A 17,057-nucleotide genomic window follows, 5' to 3' on the forward strand; every position below is an offset into this window, starting at 1 on the left:
GAGAGGGCGGGTCTATAATGTCCCACTTCGGCTTGACTTCCGCTTTACGATGCGACGTCACGGTCTAAAAATAGCCTGCGTGCGGTACGCCATTAGAAATGGGGCCAGTGGCACCAACCCTCAAACCGCCACTGGTAACTTATCTGTGTAGGTAGTGTACATAGCTATTGCCAAATTGTAGGCTTTTTCAGTTTTATGATGTCTAAATTGGGCAATGATCAGCATATTGTGCTGGCCATAGTTTCAGTAAATAAATTGCGACCTATACGCGAGTATATGCTTCTTTAAGGGAACTGTGTTTTTGCACTTGGAATTATTGTGGTAAAAATTATTTTCTACATCCAGTATAAACATAAAATGAAGCCATTAGCATTCAATAATACCACTTCATTCAATAATACTACCTTAATGACAGCAGCGAGCTCCTGTAGGGTTTGTTCGTATCTGTCTTCCAGACTCTTTAGGTTTGCAGGTTTAATGACCTGTTTTTGGATCCCCAGGCTCCCAGCTTTGGTAACCATCTGAATGAAGTTTTTCTCCTGAGAAGACAACAAACTTTATTTCAGCCAGTTGTTTGCATAAGAACTTATCGTGGTGTAGACGTTTGTGTGTCCCAAAAATCCTAGCAGTCAAGGCTGAACAATTTTAGATAAAATGTCATTGTGATTTGTAAAAACTAGGCACGTCCTCGAATCGATCACGTGATCAGAAATAGGAAGATGGGAATTAGGTGAAAAAGATCGGCCTTTTTATTTTATTTTTAAGTATTAGCTCATTGGCTGACATTGACGGCTATAGACAACATAGCAAATCGAAAGATTGCTGGCGTTCTCCCAGGCAAAATGAACTGGATGTTTATCGCGTCAGTGGCAGCGACACATGATCACTCAATGCCAGCTTTCCCAGTTCAAATAAATTAACGTGTGCCGCTGAAAGAAACAAAAAAAATTTTTTTTTACTCTACGACACATTTTTAGAAGATCGAAATCGGATGGAAAGTGATTGTGTTAAGATTTTATTAATGGCTTTAAAGCAACAGCATAATTAAGGTAAACAAGAATAATGTCAAATAAATATTTTGTAATCATTTTTTTAAAAAATATTTAATCGGTACTCAGTACCGGTAGATCCTCAATATCAGGTGACTGACTCGGGTGCAAAAATATGTGATTAGGCATGTGCCGGTTACCGGTTCCAGGGTTTCCCGTGGTATGAAAGCGTCACGGTTTCAAAACCACAAAAACTTACCGTCGTACCGTAGTACGGTATTAGCTATGTCCCAACGAGAAATGGCTTGGAGTGGCAGCCCTCACCCTTCCCCCTCTAGTTCTTGTTCTGTCCTGTGTCTGTCGGTGACACTACTCCTGAGCTTTTTCTTGTATGGTATTAGTATTAGGAATTAGTATTTCGGCTACAGAAAGAGACAGCCAGGGCTTAGAGGGGGGAGGACATCCGACGTGCAGGCAACACTTCCAACATAATTTCCCATTTACGTGACCTCATTTGTCACTTTACACAAAATTTTAGGTAAGTAAACACCATCATGAACATTTCCCACCAGCTATGAGAGTATACTCCAGCGCGCTTCGTGTGTCTAGCTATGGTAAACCAATACTATAAGGTAAGCTTGTTAACAAGGCTATTAACATGGCTAGTTAGAATGCCAAGCTGGCTAACTTGTTTCCTCACTGTAAGCGTACTATTGTAAAGTCTTCTGCTGTTGTAAACATCTGTTCAAAATAACATTTTCATAATACAAGCTGTGGTGGGATTTTTTTTCTCTCTGGCAACTTTCTGTGTTGAGAGAGGGTGGGTGTGTATAATGTCTAAATAATGATATGAGTCATACGCACGCGCTCCGTCTCCGTTAATATTCAACTAATTAATATTAATAGTACTAGTGGTATATTAACTGAGAAAAGGTGAACAAACTCACATTCCTGCATCATAACTTGGACTGTGTGAGAAATATGTAGAAAATAAACAAGTCTTAAAAAAATGTTGAGATGGTGCTTTAAAGTCAGTGAAGTGCCTGCAACATTATATATATATATATATATATATATGTTTTTTTTTTTTTTTTTTTAGAAATGTTTTTTTTTTTTTACTTTTTATGGAAAATAATTATTTTTGTTCTAATGTTTAGCAACTTGAGCTGTGGCAGTGGCTTTAGTCTATAAGTTCTATTTCAATTTTATTTAAAATATTTCAGTTTTTTTTGTGTGTGTTATTTTATTTACTTATTTGAACATTATATTCATGTTGATGTTCCAATTTGCAAATATGTTGTGAAAAATAAAAAATTCTGTTCAATGGATTTTTTTTTTAACCCATACATCTCAAAATTACACATTTATAATTGCAATACCGTGATACCGTGAAGCCACGGTCTTTTTGCTTAAGGTTATCATACCGTCAAAATCTCATACCAGGACATGCCTACATGTGATCAGGACAGCTCTAGTTAAAAACATTATATTGGACTTATTTCTGGTATGGTAGCAATAGGCTTCTGTACATTTAACAGTGTATCTGGTAAATGGTGTTATACTTGTATAGCGCTTTTCTGTCATGCAATATCAATAAAATGTACTGTATAACCCCCCCCCCCAAAAAAAAACAATATATTCCAAACATTTTGAGAGAAATGCATATCTAAATGTGCAAGACCTGTACTCCGAGCAGAAAGGTAAAGGCCAGACCAGTTTTTCCAGCTCTTGCGGTTCTTCCAATTCTGAGAAAAGAACAAGAAATGGTTTTAAGCAACAACACTTAAGTAAAAGTATTCATCGATATTGTTATCTTATTTAAAGGTCGACTGATGTATATGGTTGATATATGGACTTTTTTTCAAGATCGGTCAATATAAAGGAGAACTAAATGCTAGCTGTTTAGGTGCTGATCTTTCTTATAAATGTCGACTAATATGTTGGCCGGCTAATATATCGGGCCAATATATGGACTTTTTCAAGATAGCCAGATATGACCCAATATAAAAGGATAACTGTTATGTTCCCTGTTTGGGCGATGAGCCTTCTTATAAAGGTCGACCACGCTATTGACCAGCCGATATATCAAACCGATACAAATCGTGAACGTTGGTGAGGATCTTTTTCATTGTGATATGGCACCACTTAGTGGCCAATAATACAAAAGTAGCACAAGAAAACCTCTAACAGATATTTATATAATGAGTGATTCAATTACCTTTATAAAAATAAAATCAAACGTACAGTATTGGCTTCAAACATCCGCTTACAATATTGGCTTTAGCTGAATTTAATTTTTAAAAGTCAAGTTACCTGTAACACATTACCTGAAGCTCTGAATGAAGTGTGCTCAAATCGTTAACTCCTATAAATCAGGGCCAAGAACACTATTGTTTACCACAGCATATTCATAAATGGCTCCTCCGTGAAGTTGGCCCCCCATCAAACGCAAATCTATATAAAAATGATGTCAACCGTTTATGTTAAGTTTGTGCTGTAAAAAGGTTTTGTTTGTGCTGCTATCGTTATATAGCTAATGTTAGAGGTAAATAAATTTTGCCGTATTTAACCGCATTTAGTCGCATTTATCCTCTACATTTAGTCCCATTTATCCTCCACATTTATTCGCATTTATTCTCAGCTATTGTTACCACACTATCTTTTGTCCACAAGCAGATTTATCTTAAGGGCCCTTTCCTGTTAATGCTAACGCAGCAGAATAGTCACATCCTTGGGGGACTGCGTGACGTTATCACTCAAATTAAGCAGCACAAACAAAACTTTTTACAGCACAAACGATTGACTCCATTTTTAATCAAAAGTGGGGTTGACCTCAGATTGACCGATAAAAGAATTGTAAATATCTTTTAAAAAACGATCGCACAAACGAAAAGCTTTACAGCACAAACATAGCACAAACAATTGACATCATTTTTATATACATTTTTGGCTGATGGGGGGGGCAACTTCACGGCGGTATAACTCCCAATATATTCCAAATTTAGTTATATGACTTTTTCTTTTCATTCATTTTTTAAATATTATATATATTTCCGTTTTTTTTGTTTGTTTGTTTTTAATCTGCCTTGATGATTTAATGTGATATTTATGCGGCATTTTGCGTTTTTGGATTTTCACGGGATGTAAAATAGTTTGAATTACATTGTATTAAATTGTGCAAAAATACAAATAAATTGGTCTCGCATTGCGTTAATCAAATTTCATATGAGAGCTCACCTGTGAATGTATGTCCTGATGTATTGAGGAGCATCATAGTTCACAACACATTTGACCCCAGATATGTCAATGCCTCTGGCAGCTGCATCGGTGCTTATCAACCTGCAATTGACAATTGTAAATGGATAGTTCCAAATCAATGTCATTTGTATTTACATCAATTGTCATAGTAAATATTTTATTGATCAGATCGGAAATTAGAGACAGACAGTATACTCCAGACAATTACACGAGTCACTGTGATCCAAGCAGGGGTCAAAGTGGCTAGAATTTTTTGCCAGAACTCCCTGACATAAACGTCGTCATGGAGGCAGATTTTTTTTTTTTTTGTGGGGTGGGAATTTTCGTTCAAAACTATTTTTTTCAATGAAAAAAAAACCTACATTAAAAAAAACCTACATTAACAAAAATAAGCACACATGACTTACATTATGCACAGTGAAATGGAATATATTTTGAAGACAACGGAAACATTGACTTCTTATATATAAGGAAATAAATAAGTAGCACACCATAGGTAAAAATAAGTCCAAAGTGCATATTAACAATACAGTGATCCCTTGCTACTTCGCGCTTCAAACTTCGCGCCCTCAGTCTATCGTGGATCTGTGTCACTGTGCTCCCTCCCTCTCTCTTTGCTCTCTGATTCCCCAGGCAAGCACTGCTTGCATTGGAGTTGCTTATTGAAGTAAACGATGGTGTAAGAAGATTGCGCCGCACATGTCACTCATCCTTTAACTGCCAATAAATGTTAACAAGTTTGATCTCTGTGTGCATACGCGGGTGGAGAGAGAGAGAGAGGGAAGCGCGCGCTGCAATGTGTGTGCGTGGCTAGGTTAGAAGCAGACGGCCGGGCGTGATTGTTTGTCCTCAAGGGACACAGCGATCGGGAGCAGTTTGTGATCGCTAGTCACACCAAGGGAGGTAACAGTGTGTATGTGAGAGGATTTGGTGCGAGGCTCTGTGTGCGCATGGCGGGCGCGGGGTGGGGTGGGGGGTCTGGTATGAATGTGTGTGTGTGTATACAAAATAAAACAAATTATTACAAGACAGTATATATAATTATATATTTTTAAAATACTACTTTTGAAAAAAGTGAAAAAACACGTCTTATCACTGTATTGCCCAAATGCATTATATTTGAGACGCGCATTTCTGGACCCCATTGCAGTAAAAAAAAAAAAAAAAATGTTTAAAACCTTATTATGTTTAATCTCACTTATTATGTTTAATCTCACTTTAGTTGTATTTGTTAAAAATATATATATATAAATATATATATATATTTCTAATTAGCTTTAAGGACCACATAAAGCTTTCAAATTAAAAAAAAAAAAAAAAAAATCTGTTCATTTCTGGGGTCGGGAATTATAGATGTTCTGCACCTCTCTATCAGAGCAAACAAAATAAAATAAGCCTCTTCAATTCTTTCCTTTCACTAAAAGATCTGATCTATTTTCTGTTGCATTGCCCTTTTTTTGTTGTCCCAGGAAACGTGCATTTGAACCAATCAGAGCTAACTATCCATACTGATCACATGTCAGTATCTCAGTCAATTGAACAGACAACTGGAGTCCAGTGTGGTTTGCCGCAGGAATGCGCACATCGACGCGTCAAGTTGAGTCACAAGGTTATTTCGAGTCAAGTCGAGTCTCGAGGTCATGTAGAGATAGAAGAGTCTTGTCAAGTCAAAAGGTTGTCGAGTCGAGTCGCAGGTTTGTCAAGGCCTTCACCATTGTTCCGTTGCCCACCCACAAAGCAGTCAGGTTTGTCTTTGAGAGGACACCTTACCGTCAATTGGAAAAGAAAATAAAAAAAACAACAACTATGCAGTATAGTCCGCAGGGAATAAACCAGCATTAAGGTGTTCCAACCATATCACTGGCAGGTGTGAAGCAATCTACGATCCAAGATTTTTTGAGTCAGCTTGTAGTGTCTCGGACCCTACCAGCTCGAGCAAGTCAAGTGTGGGTCTGCATTTTTTTTCTTCAAGTCCAAGTCAAGTTACGCGTCATCAAATTGGCGACACGAATCCCTGTGACTTGAGTCCAATTGTCTGGTTGTTTGTTTTCATGAACAGTGGTAACTTATTTAAAGTCATGGTGTGTGGATATGTGCTCATACTGCATAGTTGTCAGCTCCACATACAAATGAGCCCAAATCGGATATTTGGACTGTTTAGACCACATGAAAACAAATCAGACACATGTTTCTAAATCAAATTCAGATTGATTCTGATAAAGAGGATTGTGCATTCTTACAGGTTTAGCTTTCCCTGTTCAAATTCTTTCAGCTTCTTCTTTCTTTCTCCAGGGGACAGTCGTGACGAGAACTCTGCGACTTGAACGCCACCAAAGAGCTTTATCAACAGGCAAAGTCTGAGCAACAAGCAAATGGACACATGCTCTTTAGACTCCAAATGGCATTGCTCATGAATAAGATTAAATAGTGTGGTTCTCTCATACCTGTGTGCCGTCACTCTGGAGTTGACAAAACAAAGGATTGGGCTGAGCTTCATACGCAGGATGAAGTGGAGAATGATGAGAGGTTTTCTGCCAAGCGTAGTAGGCACATAAAACTCCTGCAAAGCATCAAAACTCTCAATGATAGCCCGTACTTTATTTGCCTCTATTCATGCAAGACTCACCGACAGACTTTGGGGAAAGTCAAACTGCTCAGATTTATGGGCGTCGACCGATGGTTGAAGACCATCACAACTGGAAGGGTTGACAGAGCTAAAAAGTCTTGGCTGGTGGAGGCCCAACTGCTGCAATTTCTCTGGGTTTTGAGTAAGTGTAGCTGAGAAAAGCAGTTTCTGAAGTGGCATTTGAGGAGGCGACAGACTGTAATGGAGAAATTGGGTCAATTTAACTGCTATGTATTTCAACATTTTACTTCTTATAAGCTGTAGTTTTTGGCAACAAGGCAACTACATTACTAGAAACATGTCAAATGATACAATAACGTGATAATAATTTCACACATAAATCGCGCCAAAGTATAAGCATAAGCACACCCCCGGCCAAACTACTAAATAAACTGCAACTCATAGTAATTCGATTAGAAAAAGGCTTCGAATCAAATTTTGCTGCTTCGAGTATTCGTTAAATTACCATATTGGCCCGAATATAAGACGGCCCTGATTATAAGACATCCCCCTCTTTTTCAAGACTCAAGTTTGAAAAAAAAAAGAAAAAAAAAAGACTTTTTGAACACCAAACAAATTTTTATACAGAAAATAATTACAGTAATTAATTTCCGGACTACAAGCCGTAACTTTTTCCCCTCATTTTGAATCCTGCGGCGTGTGCAATGATGCGGCCAATTAATCAATTTTTCTAACGACCGCCAGGAGCGCTCGAGCATAAAATGTAAGCGTAAAACACATGGAATATATGTGTTGAGGAAGACACTCGTTTGCACTCTAACCCGTATTTTAACTTTGTGCACGAATAAAAGTAGCAGACCCTCATCTTTCTGCATTAGTAAAATTAGCAGACCCGCATCATGGAAAATGCTAGAAGAAATGGATATGACGTGCCGAGTTGAATTGAAGGCTTGTATGAAAGATCGTTTACCAAAACTGGCCACACACGAAGAGCAACTTTTGCATAAGTCTGACAGAATGGAGCAATGAAAAAAAATCCACCATCGCCAACGGGTTTCGAAAAGCCGGTCTGCTGCGTGACGAAGAGGACGACACACGCTCAGGAGTGAGCTTGAGGAGTCGGCAAAGTGCCGTTTTGCTGGTGCTCTTTCGAAAGAAAAGTTAAGGTATTGTAATGGTGACAAAGAGTCACCCTCTCAGTTAGGTTGCAATTCTTTATTTTGGAAACTCGTGGAACACACAATTGCTGTCTGCAGCAGCCGACGCGCACACACACCTACAACAACAGAAAGGCACGTCTCTCGCTCTTCCGCACCTCCCTTACTCCCGTAAGTCACGCGCTATATTTATAACCCGATTCGTTAAAGTATGTTATTAAAACTCAGAAAGCTCTGTGTATTTCTTCCTAAATATCTCATGTTACTATGTGGGCACACGCGACTTATGAACAGGAGAGGCTTATGTATGTACAAAATGGTTTTTCCTTTAAAATTTACTGGGTGTAATCAGGGGCGCTCAATAGTCCAGAAATTACGGTATGCAGAGATTTGCTTACTGTTTTAAGGGACTCACCAGCCTGCTGTGACACACGAGGGTATTCTTTGTCTGATGATGGACTTGTTCTCCGCCGTTCCATACTTTGCCTTTTCAACCTGACTAAGCCAAGACTGACGCAAACTGTCAATCATTTTGTCTGCTTCATCAATAACCTGTGACAAAATATGTAATTAATTACAACGTTTGAAAATAGATGTGAGAAATTCTAAGAACTTACAAGGAACCTAAGGTGATCCAGACAGAAGCCTGCATTCTTGTTGATGTGATCAACAAGTCGACCTGGGGTAGCCACAACAATGTCAGCTAAACTCCGTCTCGTCCCTGCTCTAATACAAAAAGACAATGGTTACCTTCACATGTAGACAATATTCTGTTTAAGGACATTATTCTTTTATATATACATTTGGAATACCGTAATTTCCCGAATATAACGCGCACTTTTTTTCCCCAAAATCAACTTGTAAAATCATGGTGCGCATTATAAACGGGTACATGGATGGAGACAGAAATATATATATATATTACACATATATATAAACCGATTTTTTTTTTTTATTGACATGGCCACGTTGTGTTGAAGAAACGTATGCGGCGACCCGTTGCCGACCATCACGGTACGTGACGTCACCATTTTGTTTCGGTAATACTTCATTCTGATCGGCCGAATGATTTCGTCTGTGCTCAATTCTGCTTTTTTCCACTCTTCATAAAGCACAGAATTTAGTTTCTTGAACTCATTTGAATCGACGTTTATTGCAGCTCCGCAACTCGGACCATAACAAATGTAAGCACACACACTTCCTGTGTCCGGCAACTATATCGGTCCCTCGGGGAAACTCAAACCCAAATAACAATAGTTCCTATTGTTACTGTTGTGTTGACAGCGATGAGCGCTCACGGATTTCCGACTTACGTTCTCACTTTCATTTTACCGTATCAATCCATGGAAGAAACATTTATTCATCATGATGCAAAGAGTAAGTTATACAGCAGCCTTTAAAAGAAAAGTCATATCTGTTTTGTTTTCTCCTAGATTCTGATAAGTTGGAGAAGTTGTCAAATCATATTATTACCGTAAATATTGTCAGTTTATGGTAATGTTTTGAACTACCAATGTGCTATGCTTGTGCTGTATTTCACCAGTCAGTAAAATGACATTTGTGTATCTGTACACGAGCTCTGTTTTCTTGTATTCTTCCATTTATTGGTGCTAAAATTAGTGTGCGCGTTATAAACGGGTACAAAAATTTCCCCTAGATTTTACATGTAAATTTGGGGTGTGCATTATACACGGGTGCGCCTTATATTCGGGAAATGACGGTAATCTGTTTACATGTTCAAGTGTACAGGGTTGTAAATTAAGCGGCATATTCCTTTCAAATGGTCATCACTAGAAGTGGGAATCTTTGGGTACCTAACGATTCGATTATGATTCAGAGCCTCCGATTTGATTATAAATCGACTATTGATGTCACCCAAACCCCCACTCTTTTAATGTTTTGTAATTAGTTCCAAAATAGTTTAAAAATCCTATTAGGCTAAACCAAATATTGAAGTATCAAGTTAACAGTTAAAAACATGAAATAAAATACTCAAGTCCCCATTCTGTATCAGCAGCTTTAAAACTACATTCAATTAATTTAATGATGTGATTCAACCATTAAAGTCGATAAAATTGCTCCCGTTATTCCATAATTTCCCTTCTGTCTACTTACAATATGTCAAAGTTTTAAAACGGTTTCATTATTTAAAGATAGATTCAAGTCAAGATTTTGCTGATTTAGGAGTATTTCAGATAAAAAGTTAATTAGGTTCGCTACAACAGAGCGTTCTAGAGAAGTCTACTGCTTTAAGATGAAGGCTGTTTACAACGCGGCAATTACTAAACGGCAAGCCTGTCGTTTCGCATCTAGTTCTTTTTATATGTTCTAACACCGCAGCCGTCTGTCATTTATCATCTAGTTCTGCATATATGTGATATCTACTATAGCCATATGTTTGTAGCAACTAGCAACTGGGCGTTGTTTGAACCAGCTGTCGGCCGCAGTCAGGTATTTTTGTTTTTTAATCTAGCGGCATGAGTTGAACATGATATCTGCTCTCGGTCCGTTCCTCGTTGCGTCCTGAAGACCGCGCTGACTGTGTTTTAGTTCTGCTTTACCGGGTAAAATTCAATAATCAGAATTCAGATGTTTGTGAATCGTTCTCGAATCTTCCACGGCCGAATCGCGAATAATCTAAGAATCGGAAATTTTGCACGCCTTTAGTCATCACTTTACCAGCTCCTAAATTGATCTGACTTGCAATTACCTTTGCTCAGAAAGTGAAGCCTCCTCTGCAGCAAATGACTTCTGGCCTGCAAGCATAACCACTTTCAGGGTAGTTCCCTCAGCATATGATGTAAAAACCTTGCAAACCTGCGTTAAAAAGGAAAAAGCAGTTTCTGATATTGAAAAGGTATTAATCAAGTCTACCCAATGTGGCATTTTAAAATTTCTAGAAATATTTCTGGTATGAATGTAATTAATTGATGATATATCGGAAATTTCTTTAAGCATACAGTTCGAGCAAAATTGGTGCTGTTTGCCATAGAAAAAGAAGAGGACCTGCTGAGCGAGCTCTTTGGTCGGTAACACAGCCAAGGCACGGATTTCACACACAGCCCTCTCCATCAGCGCCTAATGGAAGAGAACATTGTCAGTTTCTCTGAAAGTCAATTTAAATGGAGGATGGTGGGTGCTTGACATTGTGATTAGGTATGTCCCGATCCGATCACATGATCGGAAATCAGGAAGATCACGCCATTTTTCAGAGGATCGGAATCGGGTGAAAAGGATCAGGTTTTTAATTACAAAAATATATATTTAGGTTTTATTGCTTCAAGCTCGTATAGCCACTGACTCTCCCTCCTGCTACTTTTTTTGGTCAGCAGGCAGTTAAAGTTTGCTAGTAGAAATGAAACGAATACTCAAGCAACTCGAGTAACTCAAGTTTAAAAACTGATCCAAGTAATTCTATTCACCTCGAGGAATCGTTTAATTTTGCCAGCTCTAAGCATCACATTTTGCCCGGACTACTTTTAATGCGGGACAACACGCTGAAGTCACGTGCGAAGAGGAAGAAGCAAAAAAAAAAAAAAAAAAAAAAAAAAAAAAAAAAAAAAAAAAAAACTTACTGCAGCCGACAGCTGCTACAAACTACGCCGACATTGCTAACAACTGCGCCCGCATGATGCTAGTGTGGTAGCAGGTAGTTTCCGATGCGTCTCATAGATATCGCATGCATTTAGAACTAGATGCGAAATGACAGATTCGGCCGCGACTGGGCAGCGTTAGTAAACAGACGCCATCTTTAAGCGGTAGACTCAGCACTAATAAATATAATGTCACTGTCACACGCTCACTTAACGTTAGCCTTTCGGAGGGCTAGGTTTCTATTGATTATGACGACTGTTGATGCTTTGCTAAAGTGTCTTGCATACAGGCTTTATTTAATCTGTAAAAACACAGCGCTGTAGAGTGATTAGGGTGTAAAATTAAAACATAATAAAGCTAACTGTCAGTTTTAGCTCAGTAGTCATTGCTGAATAAAACACCCAGTAGCACTGGTCCCTAATGTGCTCCAATACAGCAGGTATCATACATTTATTTTGAACACTGCAAAAACTCAAAATCCTATCAGTACTTACAGTTTAGACAAACTTAAAACTTAACTAGAACTTAAAAATAGCTTGAAACAAATGAAAATTCAATTGAAACACGTGGGCAAAACACATAGCTTTCAAGTGATGTGTGTTATCAAGCGTAATTACATTTTTAGGTAAGAAATATGTTTTTTTTAATAAGATCTAGAAGTTTGAGTGAAAGCAGTGAATTTTTTTTTCTTGTCACATCTGAGATGCAATTGTTGGCTGTTTTCAACAATGTACATCGAAAATTAAGACATTGATTGACTGAAAATGGTTCAATATTGGATTAAATGTCTTTTTTTCTCATGTATATTTATAATTGCTCTTCACCTAAAAAAAAAAGTTTTATCCGATTACTCGATTAATCGATAGAATTTTCAGTCGATTACTCGATTACTAAAATATTCGATAGCTGTGGCCCTATTGGCTAGTTAAACTTAACGATGAGGTCGGGGCTCCAATGTTGCATCGCCCCGCGGCGGCTCCTCGGCGTCATCCTGCTTCCACCTTCCCCTCTTCTCTGACTGGGTATCCGCCCTGTGCTCCGTCGCGGGTCGCTGACTGGGCGCCGGTGTATCGGCTGGATGTTACCTGCTCCGGCGGGGGACCCTGCCCTGCCCTGGGTTTGGTGGGCCGCTGGGGGTCCCGCGGCGCGCCGTGCCGGTTGGGGGGATGCGGCTGTGGTTCGTGGGCCTTTTTGTGGGCCTGGTGGTGCGTCCCCTCTTGCCATTCCAGAAGGCCCGTTGATGGTGGCCCGGGGGACCACCCTGGATCTCGGGTGGGGGACGATGGCTCCTTTGCTGGGCTGCGGGAGGAGGGATGGGCTGCGCTGAACCCCGCCCCCCCGACTGCCCTCCCTCCCCCGGCTGGCTGGGTGGGGGCCGCGGCTCCAGCTTGGCGCCTGCGGGGCGTCTCCGCTCGTCTGTGTGGCTGTCGCGTGCTTTGTGGGGCTCGCGTGCGACTGGATGCGATAGGGCGTGCTCGGGTGGGTGGGTCCCGGTGCCAGGATAGGCGATGGGGCGGCGTAAGGGTCGGTCGCCGTGGGGCTTACATTCACAAAGAATTCAACAATTACTGGGTTCTAGATCAAAGAGCTAGCTTGTGTACACTCTACCCCTTTCAATCACTTAGTTTATGGACTCCCCCACGCCCGTCCCCCTCTGTTCCCGGTCAACAGGCCCCCACATGGTGTCAACCGGAAATACATCTAGCTGACTATAGCACCAACATACTAGTAGTTAATGTAGACGTTCAATGTATTTCTTGTTGTTGTTTGTGTTTCTTTTCTATCTTTTCTTGTGTTTCTTCTGTTCCCCCATAACCCCTTCCTGTTCGCTGCTTTGTCATGATAAACGAGGTATGTTGAATGATCACAATGGGAGTATGTCATGCTCTCAATGTGAAACATTAAAACTGTTCAGACTAACAGGGCACTTAGACTTCCATTCGCCTGGTCAAACAGCTGAACAGGACAGGTTTGAAAAAATAAATAAACAAAAAGTAAACTTAACGATGATTGACAGTTTGCAGCTTTAATCTGGCGAGTGAAGCCTCGGTTGCGCTACGACCAACGGCACAAATGTGTCAATCATCGTTTAGTCAATATACGTCGTCGAGAGGCTGTACTCGGCAGCGTGAGCATCAAAGCGTGAGTGAATTGGAGTGAATTCAGTTTGCTCACAAACTGTGGAGAATGCTTGGCGATAGAGCAAACTCCTCTTCGCCGAAGCACCACTTATGTGGTGGTTACATTTTGTGTCAGAATGATTTGACTTTAAATAATAATTAGGGCTGTCAAAATTATCGCGTTAACGGGCGTTAATTACTTTTTTAAATTAATCACGTTAAAATATTTGACGCAATTAACGCACTAGGCCCGCTCAGACAGATTTAAATGTCAGTACAGTGAAAGGCCAACTTGTTAATTGTGTTTTATGGAGTTTTTCCGCCCTCTGCTGGCGCTTGGGTGTGACTTGCATATGTTATGTGGCGTAATGTCGCCCTCTGCTGGCGATTCAGTGCAGCTGATTATTTGGGTTTCGGCGCGCTTTTCTGACGTGATTATATGTCGACGCGAACGCACACTAATAGACAGTGCTATTCAGACCAGCTAATATGGAGTTAGAGTTGTGTGCTAACGTCCGCATCCAGTATTCAGTGGCAGTTCTCGTAGCCCCATCACACTGTTTGTGTCTAATACATGCATCGCTTGTGAGTTATATTCCTCCTTTGTTTATATTCATGAGCATTAGATAGTTATTGATGATGTGTATTTGAATTTGTTCACATATATAGTGAAATGCAGTTACTTTGTTAGATGCTTGTGAGCTAATTGGCTAGTGCTACTGCTCAAATGGACACGTGTGCGTACATTTTATGTTATTTTGTGATTTATGCAAGTTATTGACACATTACCTTGTTATTTTTAGTTTTACAAAAATACAAGAAACGTGCTCCTGTCAAAAAGAGATGACTTCAGTAAAGCCCATGCAACTTTGCCACACAGTCTGATTTCTTTTTGGAACTTATGTTCGCTATCTGTCAATTTGTGTACTCACACACATTGAGGACAGAATAGGGCTACTAGTTTATTTTTTGATTGAAAATTTTACAAATTTTATTAAAACGAAAACATTAAGAGGCGTTTTAATATAACATTTCTATTAACTTGTACTACTATTCATCTTTTAAGAACTACAAGTCTTTCTATCCATGGATCACTTTAACAGAATGTTAATAATGTTAATGCAGTCTTGTTGATTTATTGTTATAATAACCAAATACAGTCCTTATGTACCGTATGTTGAATGTATATATCCATCTTGTCTTATCTTTCCATTCCAACAATAATTTACAGAAAAATATGGCATATTTTATAGATGTTTTGAATTGCGATTAATTGCGATTAATTACGATTAATTAATTTTTAAGCTGTAATTAACTTGATTAAAAATTTTAATCGTTTGACAGCCCTAATAATAATATTACTTTACTTATATTTGGTCCTACGGTGTATTGGGATATTATTCCTGGGCAGCAGTGGGATGTAGCACATTACATTTACTTGAGTAACTTTTTGCGAAAAATGTACTCCTAAAAGTAATTTCACAACACCATACTTTTTATTTTTACTTGAGTAGATTTGTTAAGTAGAAACGCTATGCTACATTTTTCTTCTATATTCTACATAAGTTTTTACAGTACCGTAATAGAATGAACTATTTAACATCGAGCACTGCCGTCAACAGTACTCGAAAGCGTGGATTTCAACGCCCCTCCCAGTTTCTACAGTATTTGGCACCAATAGACCATGGAAAACTGGCGATCTGACCATTTTAATTTCATGTTTTCTCCACTAGAGGGCACTCATGCTGTTTGGATGGGTGATGTTTCATTTCTGTTGATTTTCCTAGTGGGAATTCGATGATTTTTGTCCATTTTTTTAACCTAATATGGTAATGTAATAGGTTATAATACATTATAACAGTTCAGATAGATGACATGGTGCTGAGAAAATACCATTATTGTAAAGAAAAAAATATATAACATTGTAGGCAGTTACTCATTATTTGAGCATTCTTTTCACTAAACACTTTTTACTTGTACTTGAGAAATATTATTTTTATTTTATTTTACTCTTATTTAAGCTAATTTTTGGCTACTGTATCCACCTGTGTCCCTAGGTCAGTGATTAATGTCCAAGCACTGTTGGAGTCAATACTGAAAGCAGGAAAAAATGCAGGTATCCAAAATATGAAACAAAAGAGAAGGAATTAATTTACTTTTTTTTAAAAAAAACTAAATAAATTCTACTATGGTGCATGGTAGAACCAAGAACCTGTAGCAACTTACCTGTATTATAGGGATAACAAAAGCCAGAGTCTTGCCACTGCCAGTTGGAGCAGAAACGCAAACATCTCTGGGCCTGTAGCCAGCTTGTCCAATCAGTAGTCCATGCTGTGCACCCTCCAAGATGGCTGGAATGACCTCCGCTTGCACTGTGGGAAAAGGTCACATTAACAACTTTTACCGATGTAGTAAACTGTGTACTCTGTTGGATGGTTCATGTGTACTGTAGGCACAAGCCATTCAACAAACCTTAAATTTACTGTCACCTGGAAAGAAGTGATGGATTCCATGACTGTTTAATTTCTTTAGCAACGACGCACTAAGTTCTCTTATCTCAGAGCAAGGCACCAGTTTACTTTTCATGTCTCTTGGGATCACGTCAGGCCGAGCCAGCCACTGAGGTAGGACTCGGTGAACCTGTAAAACAATATGTCAATGTCACATCGATGCTATCTAGCAAACAATTTATCAGTGTAATCAAACAAATTGTTGGTAAACTAAAATTTTATGTTTTGATCTTGCCTGCCGCAATAAAAAAAAAAAAAAAAGTTTCTGCGCTCAATTGAATTGAATTGTACAGAATAACATGCACCAAAGGTCATTTCCGGATACACAAGGAAACTACAGAAAGAAAAGGGATTTTACTTCAATTTTTGCTTTCCAGATGAACTTCATTTGTCAACATTAAGCCTTAGAATATTCAGTGAGCATCAACAATCCACTGTACCTTTTTGACCGGTTTACTCTCAAATCCCCCCAGAATTGTGAAACCAGATAAAGACCTTGAGGTTGCATTTGGGATATCTTCCGCCGTCCTCTCAACCGCTGCATCTCTACCAGTGGCACAAGTTTCTGAAAGTATATTAACAACACAGACTGAAACTGAGGAAAAAAAACCCAGACACAATCCAACTAATGTTTTACTATAGATATCGCAATCAAATGTTTTTTTCACCCAAAGTAAAACAAAATATTTGCAGGTAAAGTATAAAGCTTTAAAGTCCCCCTATCACATTAGGAAAAAATATATAGATAGGACTTCACTGAGCCACAACTTGCAGTCCATTTGTTTGTAAAATTAACAAAAAAAAAAACATTTTTAATCCCATTTCACTGTTTGCTAGAAAGC

General features: G+C 38.9%; 1 protein-coding gene across 3 annotated transcripts in view; it reads right to left on the reverse strand.

Moving 5' to 3' along the window:
• Positions 1-17,057, reverse strand: part of ddx51 (DEAD (Asp-Glu-Ala-Asp) box polypeptide 51) — a 99,948-nt gene that overhangs the window by 81,344 nt on the left and 1,547 nt on the right. For all 3 annotated transcript variants that reach the window (XM_057847420.1, XM_057847421.1, XM_057847422.1), the window contains exons 3-15: positions 16,656-16,780; positions 16,195-16,345; positions 15,932-16,077; positions 10,998-11,069; positions 10,702-10,808; positions 8,609-8,717; positions 8,407-8,543; positions 6,874-7,069; positions 6,692-6,807; positions 6,488-6,604; positions 4,227-4,328; positions 2,671-2,734; positions 405-539 (exon numbers count right to left, since the gene is read on the reverse strand). In XM_057847420.1, coding sequence (XP_057703403.1) covers positions 405-539; positions 2,671-2,734; positions 4,227-4,328; positions 6,488-6,604; positions 6,692-6,807; positions 6,874-7,069; positions 8,407-8,543; positions 8,609-8,717; positions 10,702-10,808; positions 10,998-11,069; positions 15,932-16,077; positions 16,195-16,345; positions 16,656-16,780 — 1,577 coding nt within the window. The remainder of the gene's footprint in view (positions 1-404; positions 540-2,670; positions 2,735-4,226; positions 4,329-6,487; positions 6,605-6,691; positions 6,808-6,873; positions 7,070-8,406; positions 8,544-8,608; positions 8,718-10,701; positions 10,809-10,997; positions 11,070-15,931; positions 16,078-16,194; positions 16,346-16,655; positions 16,781-17,057) is intronic.

This window comes from Corythoichthys intestinalis, chromosome 10, assembly GCF_030265065.1.
Source record: "Corythoichthys intestinalis isolate RoL2023-P3 chromosome 10, ASM3026506v1, whole genome shotgun sequence".
Taxonomy (NCBI): Eukaryota; Metazoa; Chordata; class Actinopteri; order Syngnathiformes; family Syngnathidae; genus Corythoichthys; species Corythoichthys intestinalis.